Raw genomic sequence first — 22,061 nt, forward strand, 5'->3', positions numbered from 1 at the left:
CTAGATAACTAAGACAGAATTTGGTACCAAGAAGTGGGAGTGCTGCTCTAACAAATACCTAAAATGTGGAACTGGTTTTGGAATTGGGTAATGGGTAGAGGCTGGAAGAGTTTTAAGGTGCCTGATAGTAAAAGCCTAGATTGCCTTTAAGAGACTATTGGTAGAATGATGGATGTCAAAGGCAGTTCTGGTGAGGGCTCAGATGGAAGTGAGGAGAGCTGTAGAAAAAGTATCTATGGTCTTAGAGAATACATATGGCACCAGCAACACAGTGTTGCTGGAAATGTGACATTAAATGTGCTTCTGATTAGGCTTTAAAAGAAAATGATGAACATGTTACTGGACAGTGGAGGAAGGGCGATGCTTTTATTCACTGGGCAAAGCACTTGTCTGAATTATATTCAAATGTTTGGTGGAAGGTAGAACTTGTAAGTGATGAAGTTGGGTATCTGGCTGATGAGATTTCTAAGCAGGATCTTAAAGGGGCTGTGTGGTTTCTCCTTACTGCTTGTCGAAAATGCGAGAGGAAAGAGATGGACTTAAAAGTGAACTGTGCAAAATGAAAACAGAACTTAAAGATTTGGAAAATTCTGTTGTACAAACTACAGACGTGTCCTAGAATTTTCAACAAGGACGTGGCGACACAATCTTTTGTTAAAGAAATTAAGCTTGTGACTAATGGATCTAACCAACTACCCCAGCAGAAAACCCATCAGCTTAGACTGATGAGGTCAGAGACAGGACGAAAGGAAAGAAAACTGTCTGCCTCTTAGTTTATACAGGCAGGAAACAGGCCAAAGGAGTTACATCTCTTGTCCTCCAAGAAAAGAAAAGAACCATTCCTAGAGCAGCTCGGAGATCAGCAGAACGGTTGGAAGGAGCAGGGAAGCAGGACCTTCTCGGTTTCAAAGCCTGTGGAGCCACAGCCTCCTAGTTTTCAAAGAGTTGGATCTTTGCCAACTCGATTCTGGACTGTGGGGCTGCTGTTAAGGTGTGATGAGGTTGCCACCCAAAGCTGAGGGGACAGGGCTCCCATCCCCAAGGGGCAGAAGAACGGGGCCTGTCAGGGCCAAGGGTTTGGGGTCACCACTCAGATAGAATAGGAAAATGGGGCTGCCCAAAGTGGAGGGAGCAGAGTTGCCATCCCAGTGGACCTGGAAGGCAGAGCTGAAGCCCAGGACCAAGGGGCCTCCACCCAGAATCCAGAAGGTATGGCCAGCACCCAGAGTCTGGATGGCAGGGTCGTTGCCCAGATGGTCCCAAAAAACAGACAATTATTTTCAAGTCTTGAGAGCTAATATAAATTGTTCTGCTGGGTTTTGGACTTGCCTGGTGTCTGTTATCCCTTCTTTTCCTCCAATTTCTCCCATTTGTAATGGAAATGTCTACTTTGTGCGTGTTCCACCATTGTACTTTGAAAAGAGAAGACTTGTATTCTAGATTTCACAGGTTCACAGCTGTAGAGGAATTTTACCCGAGGATGCAATATGCCTCATGTCTCACCCATATTTGTTTTAGATGATTCAGAGGATGAGATTCTGGACTTGGATTTAAGACTTTTGCGATGATATAACGGGTGAATGAATGTGTTTTGCATGTGGGAAGGACGTAAATTTTCGGGTGCCAAAGGGTGAAATGTTATGAATTGAATTGTGTCCCCCAAAAATATGTGTTATAAATCCTAACCTCTAGGCCTGTGGTTATAATCCCATTTGGGAATGGTTTGTATTTTTTATGTTAATGAGACAGGATTAGTGCAGGGTGTGTCTTAAATCAATCTCTTTTGAGATATGAATGAAATTAAACAAGAAAGGATGGAAGCAAAGATGGGGGAAGAGAGCTACCAAGCCACATTGAAGATCGCCCAGGAGCAGAAGCTCAGAAGAGATGAGGACCTTCCTCCAGAGCTGAGAGAGAAAGCTTCCCCCTAGAGCTGGCACCCTGAGTTCGGACTTCTAGCCTCCTGAACTGTGAGAAAATAAATTTTTGTTTTTTAAAGCTAGCCACTTGTGGTATTTCTGTTATGGCAGCACTAGATAACTAAAACACCCATGATCACAAAGATTTTTCCCATGTGTTTTCTTCTAGGAGTTTTGTAGTTTGGGGTTTTACATTTAGGTCTGTGTTCTATTTTTAGTTAATTTTTGTACATGAGTGTAAGGTACGTACCAACTTTACTTTTTTACAAATGGATATCTAATTGTCCCAGTGTCACTTGCTGAAAAGACTCCTTTCTCCACTGAATTGCCTTTGTGCCTTTGAAACTTTGTTGAAAATCAACTGTCTGTATATGTGTGGACCTATTTCTGGACTCTCTTCTGTCCCCTTGATCTATTTGTCTGTCTTGATGCCAGTACTGTACTGTTTTGAATGCTCTTGCTTTATAAAAACTCTTGAAATCTGGTAGTTTTAGTCCCCCAACTTTGTTCTTTCTCAAAGTTGTTTTGTCTATTCGAGGACCTTTGTATTTACATATGAATTTCAGAAGCTGCTTGTCAGTTTCTAAAAAAAAAAACTGGGATTTTTTTGGGGATTGAGTTGAATCTAGGCCAATTTAGGGCAGTAGTTACTTAAAAAAAGTCTTAATTAGAGTATATTGTACACATCAAAATTTACTTATTTTAAGTGTACAATTCAGTGCTTTTTCATAATCTCACAGAGTGGTGCAGCCATCACCATGAATCAGTTTTAAAACATTTTTATTCCTCCAGTAGGCTCCCTCATGCACATTTACACTTCATCCCTTTCCTATCCCTAGTGCCAAGATATCACTAATCTACTTTCTGTCTGTATAAATTTATCTTTTCTGAACATTTCGTATCAATGGAATCATACAATATGTGACCTTTTGTGTCTAACTACTGTCACTAGGCATGATGTTTTTGAGGTTCATCCATGTGTTAGTAGTTTCTTCCTTTTTTATGATTGAATAATATTCCACTATATAAATACACCACATTTTGTCTATCCATTCATCGGGTGATAGACATCTAGATTAATTCTGGTTTTTGGTATTGTGAATAATGTTGCTATGAACATTTGCATGCAGGTCTTTTTATGGACATATGTTTTCATTTCTGTTGGACCTAGAGTGGAATTGCTGGGTCATATATGGTAGTTTTATGTTTGATTCTTTAAGAAACTGTAGGGGAAGCTAACAAGCCTACCCATCGAAATAAAAAAGAAGAAAAACATAAAGAGTCAGTAACCTCAAAATCAAAAATAACAAATGAAAATTCATAAACAAAAGAACTCAGCACAGAAAATTAAGTGAAACTAAGAAACTGTCAACACCACAAAAAAAAGTTCAACAGAATGACATCAGTAAACTCATACCTGTCAATAATTGCACTGAATGTAAATGGCTAAAATGTACCAGTAAAGAGACTGAGAGTGGCGGAATGGGTGAAAAAACACAATCCATCTATATGCTGTCTACAAGAGACACACCTGAGACACACAGACATAAACAAACTAAAACTCAAAGGATGGAAAAAAAACGTATCAAGTAAACAATAACCAAAAAAGACCAGGAGTAGCAATATTAATCTCTGATAAAATAGACTTTAAAGCAAAATCCAGTGTGAAGGATAAGGAAGGACACTATATAATAATTAAAGGGTCACTATGCCAGGAGGACAAAACCATAATAAATATATACACTCTCAATGACAGGGATCCAAAATACATAAAACAAACTCTAACGGCGTTGAAAAGATAAATAGACAGTTCCACAGTAATCATAGGAGATTTCAACACAGTACTTATGGTGAAGGATAGAACATCTAGAAAGAAACTCCATAAAGATACAGAAGATCTAAATACCACAATCAACCAATTCGACCCCATAGACATATGAGAATACTCCCCCCAACAGCAGCAAAGTATACATTCTTTTCCAACGCACATGGAACATTCTCCAGAATAGACCAAATGTTACATCACAAAGCAAGCCTTAAAAAAATCCAAAACATCAAAATAATACAAAGCATGTTCTCTGATTGCAATATCTTAAAAGTAGAAATCAATAACAAGAATGTTGTTGCTAGGTGCCATAGAGTTGGTTCCAACTCATAGTGACCCTGCGTACAACAGAATGAAACACTGCCCAGTCCCGCACCATCCTCATGACCGTTGTTATGCTTGAGCCCATTGTTGCAGCCACTGTGTCCGTCCATCTCATTGAGGGTCTTCCTCTTTTTTGCTGACCCTCCACTTTACCAAGCATGATGTCCTTCTCCAGGGAACCATCCGCCCTGATAACATATCCAAAGTATATGAGACAAAGTCTCGTCATCCTCCTTTCTAAGAAGCATTCAGGCTGTACTTCTTCCAAGACAGATTTGTTCATTCTTTTGGCAGTCCGTGATATATTCAATATTCTTCACCAACACTACAACTCAAAGGCATCAATTCTTCTTCAGTTTTCCCTATTCATTATCCAGCTTTCACCTGCACATGAGGCAATTTAAAACACCATGGCTTGGGTCAGGTGTACCTTAGTCCTCAAAGCGACATCTTTGCTTTTTAACACCTTAAAGAGGTCTTTAGCAACATATTTGCCCATTGCACTGTGTTGTTTGATTTTTTTAACTGCTGCTTCCATGGGTGTTGATTGTGGATCCAAGTAAAATGAAATCTTTGATGACCTCAGTCTTTTCTCATGATGTTGCTTATTGGTCCAGTTGTGAGGATTTTTGTTTTCTTTATACTGAGGCGTAATCCGTACTGAAGGCTGTAGTCTTTGATATTCATCAGTAAGTGCTTCAAGTCCTCTTCACTTTCAGCAAGCAGAGTTGCATCATCTGCATAACACAGGTTGTCGATGAGTCTTTCTCCAATCCTGATGCCCCGTTCTTCTTCATATAGTCCAGCTTCTGGGATTATTTGCTCAGCATACAGATTGAATAAGTATGGTGAAAGGACACAGCCCTGACACACACTTTTCCTGACTTTAAACCAAACAGTATCCCCTTGTTCTGTTCAAGCGACTGCCTCTTGATGTATGTACAGGCTCCTCATAAGCACAATTAAGCATTCTGGAATTCTCATTCTTCGAAATGTTATCCATAATTTGTTATGATCCACACAGTTGAATGCCTTGCTGTAGTCAAAAACAGGTAAACATCTTTCTGGTATTCCCTGCTTTCAGCCAGGATCCATCTTACATCAGCAATGATATCCCTCATTCCACGTCCTCTACTGAATCCAGCGTGAATTTCTGGCAGTTCCCTGTTGATGTACCGTTTCAACCACTTTTGAATAATCTTCAACAAAATTTTACTTGAATGTGATATTAATGATATTGTTTGATAATTTCCACATTCGTTGGATCACCTTTCTTTGAAATAGGCATAAATATGGATCTCTTCCAGTTGGTTGGCCAGGTAGCTGTCTTCCCAATTTCTTGTCATAGACGAGGGGGCACTTTCAGTGCTGCATCCTTTTGTTGAAACATCTCAATTGGTATTCCGTCAATTCCTGGAGCCTTGTTTTTACCAATGTCTTCAGCACAGCTTGGACTTCTTCCTTCAGTACCATCGGTTCTTGATTCATGCTACCTCCTGAAATGATTGAACTTTGACCAATTATTTTTGGTACAGTGACTGTGTATTCTTTCCGTCCTCTTTTGATGCTTCTTGTGTCGTTTAATATTTTCCCTGTAGAATCCTTCACTATTGCAATTTGAGACTTGAATTTTTTCTTCAGTTCTTTCAGCTTGAAAAATGGCCAAGCGTGTTCTTCCCTTTTACTTTTCTAGCTCCAGGTCTTTGCACATTTCATTATAATACTTTACTTTGTCTTCTCCAGCCACCCTTTGAAATTTTCTGTTCAGCTCTTTTACTTCATCATTTCTTCCATTTTCTTTAGCTACTTGACATTCAAGAGCAAGTTTCAAAGTTTCTTCTAACATCCATTTTGGTCTTTTTCCTGTCTTTTTAATGACCTCTTACTTTCTTCATGTATGATGTCCCTGATGTCATTCCACAACTTGTCTGGTCTTGGGTCATTAGTGTTCAGTGTGTCAAATCTATCCTTGAGATGGTCTCTAAATTCAGGTGGGATATATTCAAGGTCATACTTTGGCTCTCATGGATTTGTTTTAACTTTCTTCAGCTTCAGCTTGAACTTGCATGTGAGCAATTGATGGTCTGTTCTGCAGTCAGCCCCTGGCCTTGTTCTGACTGATGATATTGAGCTTTTCCATTGTCTCCACAGATGTAGTCAATTTGATTCCTTTGTATTCCATCCAGCAAGGTGCAAGTGTATAGACATCGTTTATGTTGTTGAAAAAAGGTATTTGCAATGAAGAAGTCGTTGGTCTTGCGAAATTCTATTATGTGATCTCTGGCATTGTATCTATCACTAAGGCCATATTTTCCAACTACCGATCATTCTTCTTTGTTTCCAACTTTCCCATTCTAGTCACCAGTAATTATCAATGTATCCTGATTGCATGTTCGATCAATTTCAGACTGCAGAAGTTGGTAAAAATCTTTAATTTCTTCATCTTTGCCATTAGTGGTTGGTGTGTAAATTTGAATAATAGTCATATTAACTGGTCTTCCTTGTAGGCATATGGATATTATCCTATCACTGATAGCATTGTACTTCAGGATAGATCTTGAAATGTTCTTTTTGACGATGAATGCAACTCCATTCCTCTTCAATTTGTCATTCCTGTCATAGTAGACCATCTGATTGTCTGATTCAGAATGGCCAATACCAGTCGATTTCAGCTCACTAAGGCCTAGGATATCAATGTTTATACGTTCCATTTCATTTTTGATGATTTCCAATTTTCCTAGATTCATACTTCGTACGTTCCATGTCCCTATTATTAATGGATGTTTGTAGCCGTTTCTTCTCATTTTGAGTCATACCACATCAGCAAATGAAGGTCCCGAAAGCTTGACTCTAGCCATGTCATTAAGGTCAACTCTACTTGGAGCAGAGCCCTGGCAGTGCAGTGGTTAAGCATTTGGCTGCTAACCAAAAGGTCAGCAGTTTGAATCCACCAGCCAGTCCTTGGAAACCCTATGGGGCAGTTCTCTGCCCTATAAGGTTGCTATAAGTCAGAATCGACTCGATGGCAATGGTCGGTCGGTAGGTTGGTCTACTTTGAGGAGGCAGCTCTTCCCCAGTCATCTTTTAAGTACCTTCCAACCTGGGGGGGCTCATCTTCCGGCACTGTATCAGGCAGTCTTCCACTCCTGTTCATAAGATTTTCACTGGCTAATTCTTTTCAGAAGTAGACCACCAGGTCCTTCTTCCTAGTCTGTCTTAGTCTGGAAGCTCAGCTGAAACCTGTCTGCCATGGGTGACCCTGCTGGTATTTGAATACTGGTGGCATAGCTTCCAGCATCATTTAGCAACATGCAAGCCCCCACAGTATGACAAACTTGACAGATGAATGGAAGAATAACAAGAAGAGCAAGGAAAAAAAATCCAATACATAGAAACTGAACAACATGCTTAAAAGCCAATGGGAAATAGAAGAAGTCAAGGATGGAATAAAAAAAATTCATAGAATCAAATGAGAATGGAAACACATCTTACCAAAACCTTTGGGACACAGCAAAAGCAGTGCTGAGAGTTCAATTTATAGCAATAAACGCACACATCAAAAAATAAAAAAGAGCCAAAACTGAAATATTAACCCTACAACTTGAACAAATAGAGAACAGCAAAAGAAGCCCATAGTCACAAGATGAAAGGGAATAATAAAGATTAGAGCAGAAATAAATGAAACAGGGAACAGAAAAACAATAGAAAGAATCAACAAGACCAGAAGTTGGTTCTTGGAAAAGATCAACAAAATTGACAAATCATTTGTCAGTTTGACAAAAGGAAAACAGGAGAGGAAGCAAGTAACCCGAATAAGAAATGAGATGCATAATATCACAACAGAATCAAATGACATGAAAGGGATCACAACAGAATACCATGAACAATTGTATTCCAACAAATTTGAAAACCTAGAGGAAATGGACAAATTTCTACAAACACACTACCTACCTAAACTAATACACTCTTAGGTAGAACATCTAAACAGATTCATAACAAAAGAAGAGATTGAAGAAATAATCTAAAAAAATCTCAACAACAACAACAAAAAGCCAGGCCTCGATGGCTTCGCTGGAGAGTTCTGCCAAACTTTCAGAGAAGAGCTCACCCCAATACTACTCAAACTATTTCAGAGCATAGAAAAGGAAAGAATACTCCCGAATTCATTCTATAAAGCCAGCATAACACTGATACCAAAGCCAGGCAACGACACCACAAAAAAAAACTACAGACCAAATCCCTCATGAATATAAACATGAAAATTCTCAACAAAATTGTAGCCAATAGAATTTAATACAACACATTAAAAAAAAAAATCATAACCAAGAGGGATTCATACCAGGTATGCAAGGATGATTCAGTATTAGAAAATCAATCAATGTAATCCACCACGTAAACAAAAGGATCACATGATCATCTCAATCTATGCAGAAAGACATTTAACAAAGTCTGACACCCATTCCTGTTAAAAACTCTGAGCAAAACAGGAATACAAGAGAAACTCCTCGACATGATAAAGGACATTTATATGAAACCAACAGCTAGCATTATTCTCAATGGAGAGAGACTGAAAGCATTCCCCTTGAGAATGGGAACCAGATAGGAATGCCTATTATCACCACTCATATTGCACATCATGCTGGAAGTCCTAACAAAAGCAGTAAGTCAAGAGAAAGAAATAAAGGGCATCCGGATTGGTAAGGAAGAGGTAAAACTATCCCTATTCACAGATGATACGATCCTATACATAGAAAATCCCAAAGAATCTACAAGAATTAATAGAAGATTTCAGCAGAGTAGCAGGATACAAGATTAACATACAAAAATCAGTTGGATTCCTCTATACCAACAAAGAGAACATCGAAAAGAAAATCAGGAAATCAATATCATTTACAATAGTCCCCCCAAATAGAAAATACTTAGGAATAAATTTAAACAGGGACATAAAAGACCTATACAAAGAAAACTGCAAAATACTACTGCAAAAAAAAAAAGAGACCTACATAAATGGAAAAGCATACCATGATTATGGATAGAAAGATTTAACATTGTGAAAATGTCAATAATACCCACAGAAATCTGCAAGTACAATGCAATCCCAATCCAAATTCTAACAACATTCTTTAACAAGATGAAGAAACAAATCACCAACTTTATATGGACAGGCAAGAGGCCCCAGATAAGTAAAGTATTATTGAAGAAAAACAAAGTGGGAGGCCTCACACTGCCTGATCTTAGAATCTACTACAAAGCCATGGTAGTCAAAACAACCTGGTACTGGTACAAGAGCAGACACATAGACCAATGGAATTGAATTAAAAACCCAGACGTAAATCTATCCATCCACGGGCAGCTGATATTTGACAAAGGCCCAAAATCCATTAAATGGGGAAAATACAGTCTCTTTAACAAGTGGTGCTGGCATAACTGGATGGCCATCTGTAAAAAAAAAATGAAACAGGATCAATACCTCACACCATACACAAAAACTAACTCAGAATGGATCAAAGACCTAAATATAAAACCTAAAACGATAAAGATCGTGGAAGAAAAAATAGGGACAACATAAGGGGCCCTAATACATGGCATAAATACAATACAAACCCTCTCTAACAATGCAGAAACACCAGAAGATAAACTTGATAACTAGGAGCGCCTAAAAATTAAACTTATGGTCGTCAAAAGACTTCACCAAAAAAGTAAAAAGAGAACCTACTGACTGGGAAAAATTTTTTTGGTTCTGACATATCCAACAAGGATCTAATCGCTAAAATCTACAAAATACTTCAACAGCTCAACAAGAAAAAGACAAATAATCCATTGAAAAAATGGGCAAAGAATATGAACAGACACTTCACCAAAGAAGACATTCAGGCAGCTAACAGGCAATGAATAAATGCTTGGATCACTAGCCATTAGAGAAACGCAAATCAGAACTACAATGGGACACCATCTCACTAATCAAAAAAAAAAGAAAACAAAATAATGCTGAAGAGGTTATGGGGAGACTGGACCTCTTATGTACTGGTGGTGGGAGTGTAAAATGGTCCATCCACTAAGCTAGAAATAGAAATACCATATGATCCAGTGACCCCACACCTGGGAATATATCCTAGAAAAATAAGAGCCGTCACACGAATAGACATATACACACTCACGTTCATTGCAGCATTATTCACAATGGCAAAAAGATGGAAACAGCCTGAGTGCCCATCAACAGATGAATGGATGAACAAATTATAGTACATAAACACAGTGGAATACTACACAATGATAAAGAGCAATGATGAATCCGTGAAAGATCTCACAACATAGATGAATCTGGAGGGCATTATGCTGAGAGAAATAAGTCAATCACAAAAGGACAAATATTGTATGCAACTATTATATAAAAACTCAAGAAAAGGTTTACACAGAGAAAAAAACAAACTGATGGTTATGAGGGAGGGGAAGGATGTGGAGGGGAAATCACTAACTAGATAGTAGACAAGTGTCAACTTTGGTGATGGTAAAGGCAGCACACAATATAGGGGAGGTCAGCACATCTTGACCAAGGCAAAGTCATAGAAGCTTCCTAGACACATCCAAACACTTTGAGGGACTGAGTTACTGGGGCTGAGGGCCGGGGACCATTGTCTCAAGAGACATGTATGTCTATTGGTGTAACAGAGTTCATAAAGAAAGCATTCTACATCCTGCTTTGGTGAGTAGCGTCTGGGGTCTTAAAAGCTTGCGCGTGGCCATGTAAGATACATGTATTTGTCCCATGACATCTGGAACAAAGGAGAATGTAGAAAACCAAAGACCGGAGGAAAGTGGTAGCTCAGAGGACTAAACAACCACATGAGCCACGGCCTCTACCAGCCTTAGCCGAGAAGAACCCGATGGTGCCTGGCTACCACCATCGACTGCTATGACAGGGATCACAATAGAGGGTCCCAGACAGAGAGGGAGAAAAAATGTAGGACAAAATTCAAATTCACAGAAAAAGACAAGACTTACTGGTCTGACACAGACTGGAGGAGCCTCAGAGACTATGGTGGTCCCCAGACACCCTGATAACCACTCCCGAAGCCCACTTTTCAGGGAAAGATTACTTGGGCCTATGAAACAAACAGTAACACACATGAGGAGTGTGCTTAGTTCAATCAAATGTACGAAACCAAATGGGCAACTTCTGCCCAAAAGCAAGATGAAAAGGCAGGAAGGGACAGGAAAACCGGACCAATGGATGTGTGGAACCCAGGGTGGACAAGGGGAAAGTGCTGTCACATTTTGAGGATTGCAACTAATGTCATAAAACAATTAGTGTATAAATTTTTTGAATGAGAAACTAATTTTCACTTTTAACTTTCACCTAAAGCACAATAAAATTGAAAAGAAACTGTAGGGCAGTAGTTACATTTAATCCTCACCATTTGTGACTTTTCTATAGCTACTGGTGACCACTGCCACCTTCCTGAAAGTTCATTCTTCCTTAACTTCTGCTACATTACTTTCTTGCATCCTTACTCCCCAACCATTCCTTCCCAGTCACCTTTCCTGGCTTGTCTGCCTTTGCCTTAAATGCTTTAAATGTAGGTATTCCCCAATCCTTCCTATTCACAGCTTCAACTACTACTTATATATCTTTCAGACAAAATAAAAACCAAACCGATTGCCGTCAAGTCAATTCCGACTCGTAGCGACCCTATAGGGACAGAGTAGAGCTGCCCCATAGGGTTTCCAAGGAGTTGCTGGTGGATTTGAACTGCTGACCTTTTGGTTAGCAGCCAAGCTCTTAAACACTGTGCCTCCAGGGCTCCATATATCTTTCATCAAATATAAATATAAAAACTCTAGTTAATAATATCTCTGTCCTGTGCCCAGATTCCATATTTCCAACTGCCTGTTATACCTCATCAGCTAGTTGACTATAGACTCCTCAAACTCAAAAAATCCATACCAATTCATAATTTTCCTCAGAGCTGCTTTGCTGCGTATATATGTCTGTTAATGATATCACTTTCCATTCATTCATTCATTCATTGTTTATGCTAGAAACTTCTTAGTCATTCTCCTTTTTGCCTACTTTGCTCCCCAAATTTCCAAGCCCTATTTATTATTTCTTTTAAATATTTCTTAATTCTGGCCACTGGTACCCATTCTTACTGCCACTGCTGTAGTTTAGGTCTTTAAATACCAGCTGAACTGTTTTGTTAGCCTTGTAACTGTTTTCTGATTCCAAACGCATGCATTTCTAGGCCGTTGCCTATACATCAGCTTGAGTCAGCTTTCCAAAACACAGGTCGGTTCTTCTACTCCCTTATGTAAAAATCCTTAGTGGCTCTTCATCACTTTAGGATAAATTTCAAACTAGTATAGCACACAAACTCCCATTTTAATCAAACTCCTCTGTTCTAACCACGTCACACTAATCACTTCTTTTTTTCAAATATACTGAACTCCTTCATACCTCTCGAGTCTTTGCAATATTCACAAATATATTACTCATTATATGCAATCTATCGTTCATGATATGGCTCCAATGCCATTCTCATCTGAAAATTCCTCACTGGACTACCCTAGATTAGATGAGGTGGATTTGGGCTGTATCTGGTCGAGAACAGAAGGAAGAACATTTTGGTAAAATGACCATCTCAGCATATATAGCACTTCTATCAGGATTTATTTTAGAGGAGGGGATAGAATATAAAACCCAGCTCAATAGATTTTACTATTTGAAATCTTACAAAGCTTTTTCTGAAATTTATATGGTAAGGCAAAGGACCTAGAATAGCCAAAATAACTTTGAAAAAGAGGGATAAAGTGGGAAGAATCACTCTACCCAATTTTAAGACCTACTATATAGCAATAGAGCCCTGGTGGCACAGTGGTTAAGAGCTCAGCTGCTAACCAAAAGTTTGGCAGTCCGAATCCACCAGCCACTCCTTGGAAACCCTATGGGTCAGTTATACTCTGTCCTATCAAGTTGCTATGAGTCAGAATCAACCCAATGACAACAATTTGGTTTTTTTTTCTTTGTTTTTTTTGGTTTATATAGCAATAATAACAATGTAGTATTGGCAGAGGGATATAAACACATAGATCAATGGAACAGAATAGAGATCCCAGAAAATAGACTCACAAATATGCCTAAGTGGTTTTTGACAAAGATGCAAAAGCAATTCAGTGGAGGAAGGATAGTCTTTTCAACAAATGATGCTAGAACAACTGCATATCCCTGGGCAAAAAAAAGTGAACCTTGACTAAACTTCAGACCTTTTACAAAAATTACCCTATTTTTATGCAAATAACACATGCCTTCTATGTTTGTTTGCTAATGGCGCCTTCCTCCTGCAAAGTATTTTTGTGGGGGGCGGGGAGGGCTCGGTTGGCAAACATAGAAGGTGTGCATTATTTGCGTAAAAATACAGTAATTCAAAATGGATCATAGACTTACATGTAAAATGTAAGACTATAAAACTTAGAATAATAAGGAGAAAATCTTCAGAACCCAAGGCTAGGAAAGAGTTCTTAGACATAACACCAAAAGCACAATCCATAAAAGAAAAAATTAATAAGTTGGACTTACTAAAAGTAAAAACTTGCTCTATGAAAGACCCTGTTAACAGGATGAACAGGCTACAGACTGGAAGAAAATAATTTGCAAATTACACATTTAACAAAGGACTTATATCTAGAATTATAAGGAACCCTTAAACCTCACCAGTGGAAAAAAATCACTTAATCCAATTAAACATACTATATGACCCAACAATCACACTCTTGGGCATTTATCCCAGAGGCTTGAAAATATAAACCTGTACATGATCGTTCATAGCAGATTTATTGTAATAGCCCAAAACTAGAAATAACTCAAATGTCCTCCAATGGGCAAATGATTAAACAACATTCCATAGAATATTACTCAGCAATAAAAAGTCTTGACTAGCTCTCAAGGGCATTATGCTGAGGGAAAAAAGCTAGTCTCAAAAGGTTACATACTGTTTGCTTCCGTTTATATAACATTCTCAAAATAACAGAATTATAGAGATGGGGAACAAATTAGAGGTTGCCAGAGGATAGGGACAGATGGGGAAGGTAGGGTAGGTACCACTATAAAGGATTTTCTTGGTGGGAATAGAGTAGTTCTGTGTCTTGATTGGGCTGGTGGCTATACAAATCTATATAGGGGATGAAATTGCCTGAAACATACACATACACGCAAATGAGAGTACATAAAAGCTGGTGAAGTCTGAATAAAGCCTGTGGTTTGTATAACAGATTGTACCAATGGCAGTTTCTTGGTTTTGTTATACAATAGCTATGGAAGATGTTACCATTGGGGGAAGCTGGATGAACGATACACGAGACTCTACTATTTTTGCAACTTCCTGTGAATCTGTAATTTTTTCAAAATAAAACATTTTTGAAAGTAATACATCTTAATTATAGAAAATACGGATAGGGAAGTAAGAAGAAAATTTAAATTACCCATAGTCACATGTTATAATTAATCAAAACTCAAATTGGAATGTAAGGTTTATTCTCAGCAGTTATTCTGTATGCATATAGGAAGACCATTCTGATTCCAGAAAAAGGAAACAGCTGGAAGAAACTAGGTACAATGAGGCTTATAAAGAGAAGAGAAATTTAGAAGATTAACCATTGGCTAATCTTAACATGATTGATTGAACCCTGCCCTCCCCCATTTACTAAGATCAATTGATATCAGGTCACAAAATGGTCTCTGGCCTTTTACCCAGCCATAACTTTTGAAATTCAAAGTTAGTAAGTCTGGCTTCCAGAAGGAAAGAAAAGATTAGCAACTTTGGATGAAGGAAAAGCCAGTAGCAGGATTAATTTTGGTCAGGAATTTCTTTTCAGTGCCTATTTGGTTTTGTGGGTAAGAAAACCCCAAAATCAAAGTAAGATACCTGTTATTAACTTTTATCTTTGACACACACTATCTAAGGATAATTATTAATATTTTGATGTAAGGGTGGGTCCTTATCCAATATGGCTGGTGCCCTTATGAAAGAGAAGAGACAGAGACACACACACAGAGGGAAAACGGCCATAAGATGACAGAGGCAGAGACTGGAGTGATCCACAAGCCAAGAAATGCCAAGGATCACCACCTGTTACCAGACTGAAACAGATTCTCCCTCAGAGCCTCAGAAGGAATCAACAAGGCTGACACCCTGATTTCTGACTTCTAGCCTCCAGAACTGGGAACAATCAATTTATATCCTTGGAGTCTCTGGGTGCTACAAATGGTTAAGCGCTGAACTATTAGTCGAAAGGTTAGCAGTTTGAATGTACCCAGAAGCGCCTGGGAAGACAGATCTGCTTCTGAAAGATCACAGCCTGGAAAACCCTGTGGAGCAGTTCTCTGCACATGTGGAGTCACAATGACAACAACTAACAACAAGTCCACGTTTAATCCATGTACAAGATTTGGACATGGACGGAGACCCACACCTGGGAGGCACCTTCGTGCAGATGCACACTCAGAAGGAAGCTGCTCCTACCAAACGGCACTGGAAGTCGATCCACTTCTACCCTGACGACATTTGTCAAACGTCAGAATGGTGAATGAACACCTTTAAAAGGCACGCTCATCGTCTTGCCTTTTCTCCCCCATTGAATGCCTCAATCAAGTTCTTGAATGCCTACAGGGCAGGTAGATGGACTAGAACAGGTGGGCAGACTCAGGTGGGGCAGGAAAAGGGACAGCTGGTTAGATAAGGAAAGTCAAAAAGAGGAAGGGCCTTGGGAAGTGAGGACACCAGCCTTTTTGATATTCCCAAAGTCAAGATTTGTCCTTTTGACTAGGAATTTGTGCCTAAAAAGAGAAGCATAGGTGAAGTTGAAGGAGCCTGGTGGTGCAATGGTTGGCCGCTTGGCTGCTGACCAAAAGGTTGGCAGTTCAAACCCACCAGCCACTCCGCGGGAGAACGATGTGGCAGTCTGCTTCTGTAAAGATGATAGCCTTGGAAACCCTATGGAGGAGTTCTGCTCTGTCCCGTAGGGTCACTATGAGTCAAAATTGACTCAACAGCAATGGGTCTTTGGACATGAAATGGCGGAAAACCTGGCAGGGAGGTAGGAGCCTTGGGTTCTGTCCTGGCGTTTCCACTCTGCATTTTTCAGGAACACAGGATCTGCTTCTTCCCTTCCTGCCCCAGCCTGACCCCTCCTCTGCAGCTTCCTATGCACAGGGGGGAGCCTGTGACTAGGGGTGCCCAGATATGGCTGCCTCAGAACAAAGGGGACCAGGTGTGACTAATTTTCAGAAGTGGGAAGTGGACAGCAGGGAGGCAGGTCAGCAAAAGATTAAAAGCCTTTGCTCATCAAAGGACACTATCAGAGAGTGAAAAGACAACCCACACAATGGGAGAAAATATATATGTCATATATTTGATAAAGGACTTGTATCTGGAATATATAAAGAACTTCCACAACTTAACAATGAAAAGGCCAACAATCCATTAAAAAATGAGCAAAGACCTTGAATAGGCATTTTTCCAAAGAAGATATACAAATGGCTAACAAGCACATGGAAACACTGGTGGCGTAGTAGTTAAGAGCTATGGCTGCTAACCAAAAGATTGGTGGTTCAAATCCATCAGGCGCTCCTTGGAAACCCTGTGGGGCAGTTTTACTCTGTCCTTTAGGGTCACTACGAGTCAGAATCGACTAGATGGCAATGGGTAACAAGCACATGAAAAGATGCTAAACCTCATTAGTCATTAGAAATGCAAATCAAAACCACAATGAGATACCACTTCACACCCACTAGGAGGCTTATAATAATAATTTTTAAAAGTGTAAAATAACAAATGTTGTAAGCAAGGATGTGGAGAAATTGGAACCCTCAGAAATTGTGGACGGGAATATAAAATGGTACACAGCTATGTGAAAGTTTGATGGTTCCTCAGAAAGCTAAACATAGAAATACCATATGACCCAGCAATTCCATTCCTGGATATATACCCAAAAGAATTAAAAAGAAGTGTTCAAACAAGAACTTGTATACAAATGCTCATAGCAGCACTATTCGTAATAGCCAAAAGGTGGAAACAATCCAGATGCCCACCAAGAGATGAATAACCAAAAACAAACCTGTCATTGCCTTCAGGTCGATTCTGACTCATAGCCACCCTATAGGACAGAGAACTGCCCCATAGAGTTTCCAAGGAGCAGCTGGTGTATTCAAACTGCCAGTCTTTTGGTTAGTGACCAAGCGCGCCTAACCATTGTGCCACCAGGGCTCCAAGAGATGAATGGATAGACAAAATGTGGTCTATGCATGCAATGGAATATTATTCAGCCGTAGAAAGAAATCAAGTTATGATACATGCTACAACACAGATAAACCTTGAAAACAGTATGCTAACTAAAAGAAAAATCAGTTGCAGTCAACTCAGTTCTGACTCATGGCAACTCTGTGTGTGTCAGAGTAGAAGTGAAAGAAGCCAGACATAAAAGGCCACATATTGCATGATTCCATTTATATGAAATATCCAGAATGGGCAAATCCATGCAGACAGAAAGCATATTAGTGGTTGCCAGGGGAGGGAGAAAGGGAGTGGGGAGTGACTGCTTAAAGGGTACAAAGTTTCCTCTTGGGGTGATGGAAATGTTCTACAACTAAATAAAGGTGATGGTGGCACAACAGTGTGAATGTACTAAATGCCACTGAATTGCACACTTTATAGCAGTTTAAATGGTGAATTTTATCACAACAAAAAAAAGGTGCAGCCACTTTGGAAAACAGTCTGGCATTTCCTCAAATGATTAAACATATGGTTACCATGCAGCCCAGCAATTCCACTTCTAGATATATACCCAAGAGAAGTGAAAACGTATGTCCACACAAAAACTTACATACAAATGTTCCTAGCCGCATTCTTGATAATAGACCAAAAGTGAAAACGACCCAAATGTCCATCAACTGATGAGTAGATACATAAAATGTGGCACTATCAACAGAATGAACTATTATTCAGTGAAGGGAAAAACAGGCTTTGCAAGGTCAAACATGGCTGCCCTCATGCTGTTAGTTCACTGCTGTTTCTGTTAGTTCACTGCTGTTTTCGAAGCCCCGGTTATGTGACCTTACTGAGGCAGTCTTATGTAACTCCCTGGCTTATAGCTACTTTTGTCCTTGACCACTATAAAACCTCCACCCCACCCCCTACCCTCCATTGCTGGTTGCGGAGATATGCTCTGGTCCTTTGGCCGCCAGGGACCACATCGTTTGTAAGTCTTCCTAATAAAATTCCTTTCCACCAAAATAATAACAATAATATTTTGATGTATATTCTTCTAGTATTTGTGATAGATTGTTTTTTGTTGCAGCTATTTTATGTAATAGGATTGTTTTGTATCCTGAAAACAGATGTGTTTATTGTTTTTGCTTGTTAGTATTACGGTATTAGGGAAACAGTTTATTTTATAATTATGTATTCATTCACATTAAGTTCTTTACTTCTAATTTCTTTCTTTTTTCTATTTTCTAGTTGATGACAGTGCAATTTTGGATTGCCAGTTCAGTGAATTTTATCATACTCCTCCACCTGGTTTTGAAAAAATACTATTTGAACAGCAGATCTTCTGAGTGTATTTGTTTTTTGAAACTTGTATTTCTGCACTATTTAAAGTGTTTACCATTTAATAAAGCTTTACCTGAGCTATAGATGAAAATATATTCTTAAAAATATGCTTGTTAATGTTGTCTAATGAACCAGTGCATTCAGTATACCACAAGAAATTTGTGATTTAAAATACTTGTGTTTTGTGATATAAAAATCAGCATTTAGGGCAGTTTATTTAATTCTTATTTAAATAAATTTAACATTATAGGTTTAATTAACAGTATTAAATGGAAATATAGAGAGAGAGGTTTGAAAGGGAATCTTTCTTAGAGATGTAGAGTTGAGGGGTTTTTTTTTTTTTTTGTCTCTCTGAAGCTTAGACCTCACAACTGTGTTAAATCTATAGTCCAGTAATCTTGTGTCTCTGTGTCCTGTTTTATATACAATATAACAAAGAGTGACAGAAATTAAATTATTAGCAACTTCATTTTTTGGCAATCTATTTACTGTAAAATCTACCACTTTTCTTAAAATTTAAATTGCCTATTTTATTTGTATAATGTCATTGTTTTAATTTGCTGTGTGAAAGGAAATAATGTGTTCTAGGAATTGTCAGAGCATTGTGTTGAAGACCATCATGCGGTGTTACTTCAGTACCAGAGTAGGTACTAATTGATTAGCGATGTAGTGTACACTGGCACACAGAACAGTATGATGGAGCTTTAAGCTTAAATTTAAATGAGAGTATTCTTTTATGGACTATTTTACTTAAATGTGTGTTTTTCTGTAATGAATAATAAAATAGTAATTAAGAGATAATAAGTATATTAAACACATGTTCATCCTTTTTTGTTAGTTATACAGTAAATCCATTTCACCTTTGGTTATTTCAGAAATTCAGAGAGAAGTGAGTGTTCTCCACGACCCTGTACCTTTGCCCAGTTTTTTGTAAGAATCACTGTCTTTCCGTTAACACTCTGCTAACCTGAAGTAAGCACTGTCCACATCTTTAGGTAGTCTCTCTTTTCAGATAAGCATGCCAGGGAGGCATAAGTGCCACACTTTTATCAATAAGAAGCAGTATGGTGTGCTAGAAAAACATGGGTGTTGAAATCAGAAGGTGCTCTGAATTGTAGTTTTGCTACCTAATCCCATCGTCTCCTCAGGTGAGTTCCTCAGTCCCGGTGAGACCCAGATTCCTTATTTAAAAAGGAGTAACCATACTTACTTGGTAGGATTCTATACTAGTTAATAAATAAGGTAATGTATGTAAAACACCTTAATCACCATTTTAAAAAAAAGAAAAAAAAACATTGCTGTGAGTCGATTCTGACTCATAGTGATCCTATAGGACAGAGTAGAACCACACCCTAGGATTTCCAAGGTGTGGCTGGTGGATTCAAACTGCTGACCTTTTGGTTAGCAGCCGAACTCTTACCTGTTGCGCCACCAGGGCTCCTTAATCATTGTATGCCCTTGATAATGTAGCTTTCTTGTTGACTGTAAAGCAGTGGTTTTCATAGTTGGTCCTTAGACCAGGAGCATCAGTATCACCTAGCAACTTACTAGAAATGGAAATTCTCAGGCCCCACAGAAACCTACTGAATCAGAAACTCCTGGGGTTAGGACCCAGCAGCTTGTATTTGTTTTTTTTTTTTTCCTAGTGGCTATGAAGTGGTATATTATGGTCATTTCCCTTTGCATTTCTCTAATGACTAATATGTTGAGTAACTTTTCAAGTGCTTATTAGCCATTTATATACCTTCTTTCATAAAGTGTTCAAGTTTTTGTCCATTTTAATTGGATTGTCTTTTTATTATTCTGGATAAAAGTTTTTGTCATATATACATTATTACTAGTATTTTCGCAATCTGTGGCTAGCTTTTTCTTTTCTTTTCTTTTCTTTTCTATGTGCTTATTATTATTATTGTGTTTTAGGTAAAAGCAGCAGCCTATGTTTGAACACGCCCTTCAGGTGATTCTGATGCACACTAAAGTTTGAGAACCACTGCTTAAAAAGGAGAGAACATTTTACCTAATTATAGCCTAGTGTAACTTTTCTAGGGATTTAAGACTGGCTATTTTTGACCCAAAGGGTAGAGAATCCAGCACAATGTTTATTTATTGTTTATTTGGTAGGCAAAAAAAGTGACAATGTGCTTTGAAAACAGAGATATACTTGAGTAATGTATTTATTTACATAAATCCCAGATTTTCCTCTGAAGATGTATGGAGTTGAACTAGCTATGTATTTCAGTAAAACCTGTGAAAGCCAGAACCTGTGTAAGGCAGAAACCTGTCAGAGAAAAAAACTCAAGGAAAAAACAAGGCAATCCTGTCGATTTCCAGCTCTCACAGGTTTCACTGTATTTGTGCATTTTGTCTGATTTTATGTCATAGTAATTTTAATTTATAAGAACATGCTTAGGAAAGTGAATTAAAATAACTATTTTTTGTCTTTATAATATTATCCACTGCTTTATTTTTAAAAGCCAACCTTAAAATCCTCATGTTCCATTCCTCAAGACTATCTTTTCTGTCTCTGATAATCAGATTCAGACCTAGTACTAAAAATGATACATAAGTTATATTAATGGCAACAATTTGATGAAGTCTAGATTTTTTTAACCTGTAGGTATCTAATCCACTTAAGAAAATTACCGTGACTGGTCTTCCTCCTCAAAACCCATAACCCCAGTCTAATCATGAGAAAAACATCAGACAAATTGCACTACAAAATTCTTATAAAGCACTTCACTAGTACTCCTCAAACTGTCTACTTCATCAAAAGCAAAGAAAGTCTGAGGAACTTTCACAGCCAAGAGGAGTTTAAAGAGATATGACAAGTAGATGTAATTTTGGTGTCCTGAATGAGATCCTGAAACAGAAAAAGACATTAGGTAAAATCTAAAGAAATCTGAATAACTGTGGACTTTAGTTAATCATGGGGTTCCTGGGTGGTACAAACGGTTAAGCACTCCGCTACTAAGTAGAAGATTGGCAGTTCAAGTCCATCCAGAGATGCCTTGGAAGAAAGGCCTGGCAGTCTACTTCTGAAAATCCACCATTAAAAACCCTGTAGAGCACAGTTCTACTCTAAAACACATGGGGTCCCCATGAGTTGGAATCAGCTTGACAGTAACTGGCTTGACTTTGGTTTAATTAATATCAGTATTGGTACGTTAACTGTAACAAATGTACCATGTAAGATGTTAATCATAGAGGAAACGGAGTGTGGGGTGTATGTGAACTCTATGTACTGTGTTTTCTGTAAATCTAAAATTGTTCTAAAAAATAAAGTCTATTTTAAAAATTACATTGAAATAGGAGAAATTTAAAAGTAAAATCTTTCATGAGGCAAATAAAATGATATCAGTACAGTATAAGCCCACCGCTTAAATGTTTAAT

General features: G+C 38.4%; 1 protein-coding gene across 1 annotated transcript in view; it reads left to right on the forward strand.

The window, feature by feature from the left end:
- The window catches only part of SPRYD7 (SPRY domain containing 7), a 71,843-nt gene extending 50,203 nt beyond the window's left edge, over window positions 1-21,640 (forward strand). The window contains exon 5 of the mRNA XM_004376568.2: window positions 18,579-21,640. Coding sequence (XP_004376625.1) covers window positions 18,579-18,676 — 98 coding nt within the window. The 3' untranslated portion in view covers window positions 18,677-21,640. The remainder of the gene's footprint in view (window positions 1-18,578) is intronic.
- The last annotated feature ends 421 nt before the right edge of the window (window positions 21,641-22,061 follow it).

This window comes from Trichechus manatus, unplaced genomic scaffold (assembly GCF_000243295.1).
Source record: "Trichechus manatus latirostris isolate Lorelei unplaced genomic scaffold, TriManLat1.0 scaffold00044, whole genome shotgun sequence".
Taxonomy (NCBI): Eukaryota; Metazoa; Chordata; class Mammalia; order Sirenia; family Trichechidae; genus Trichechus; species Trichechus manatus.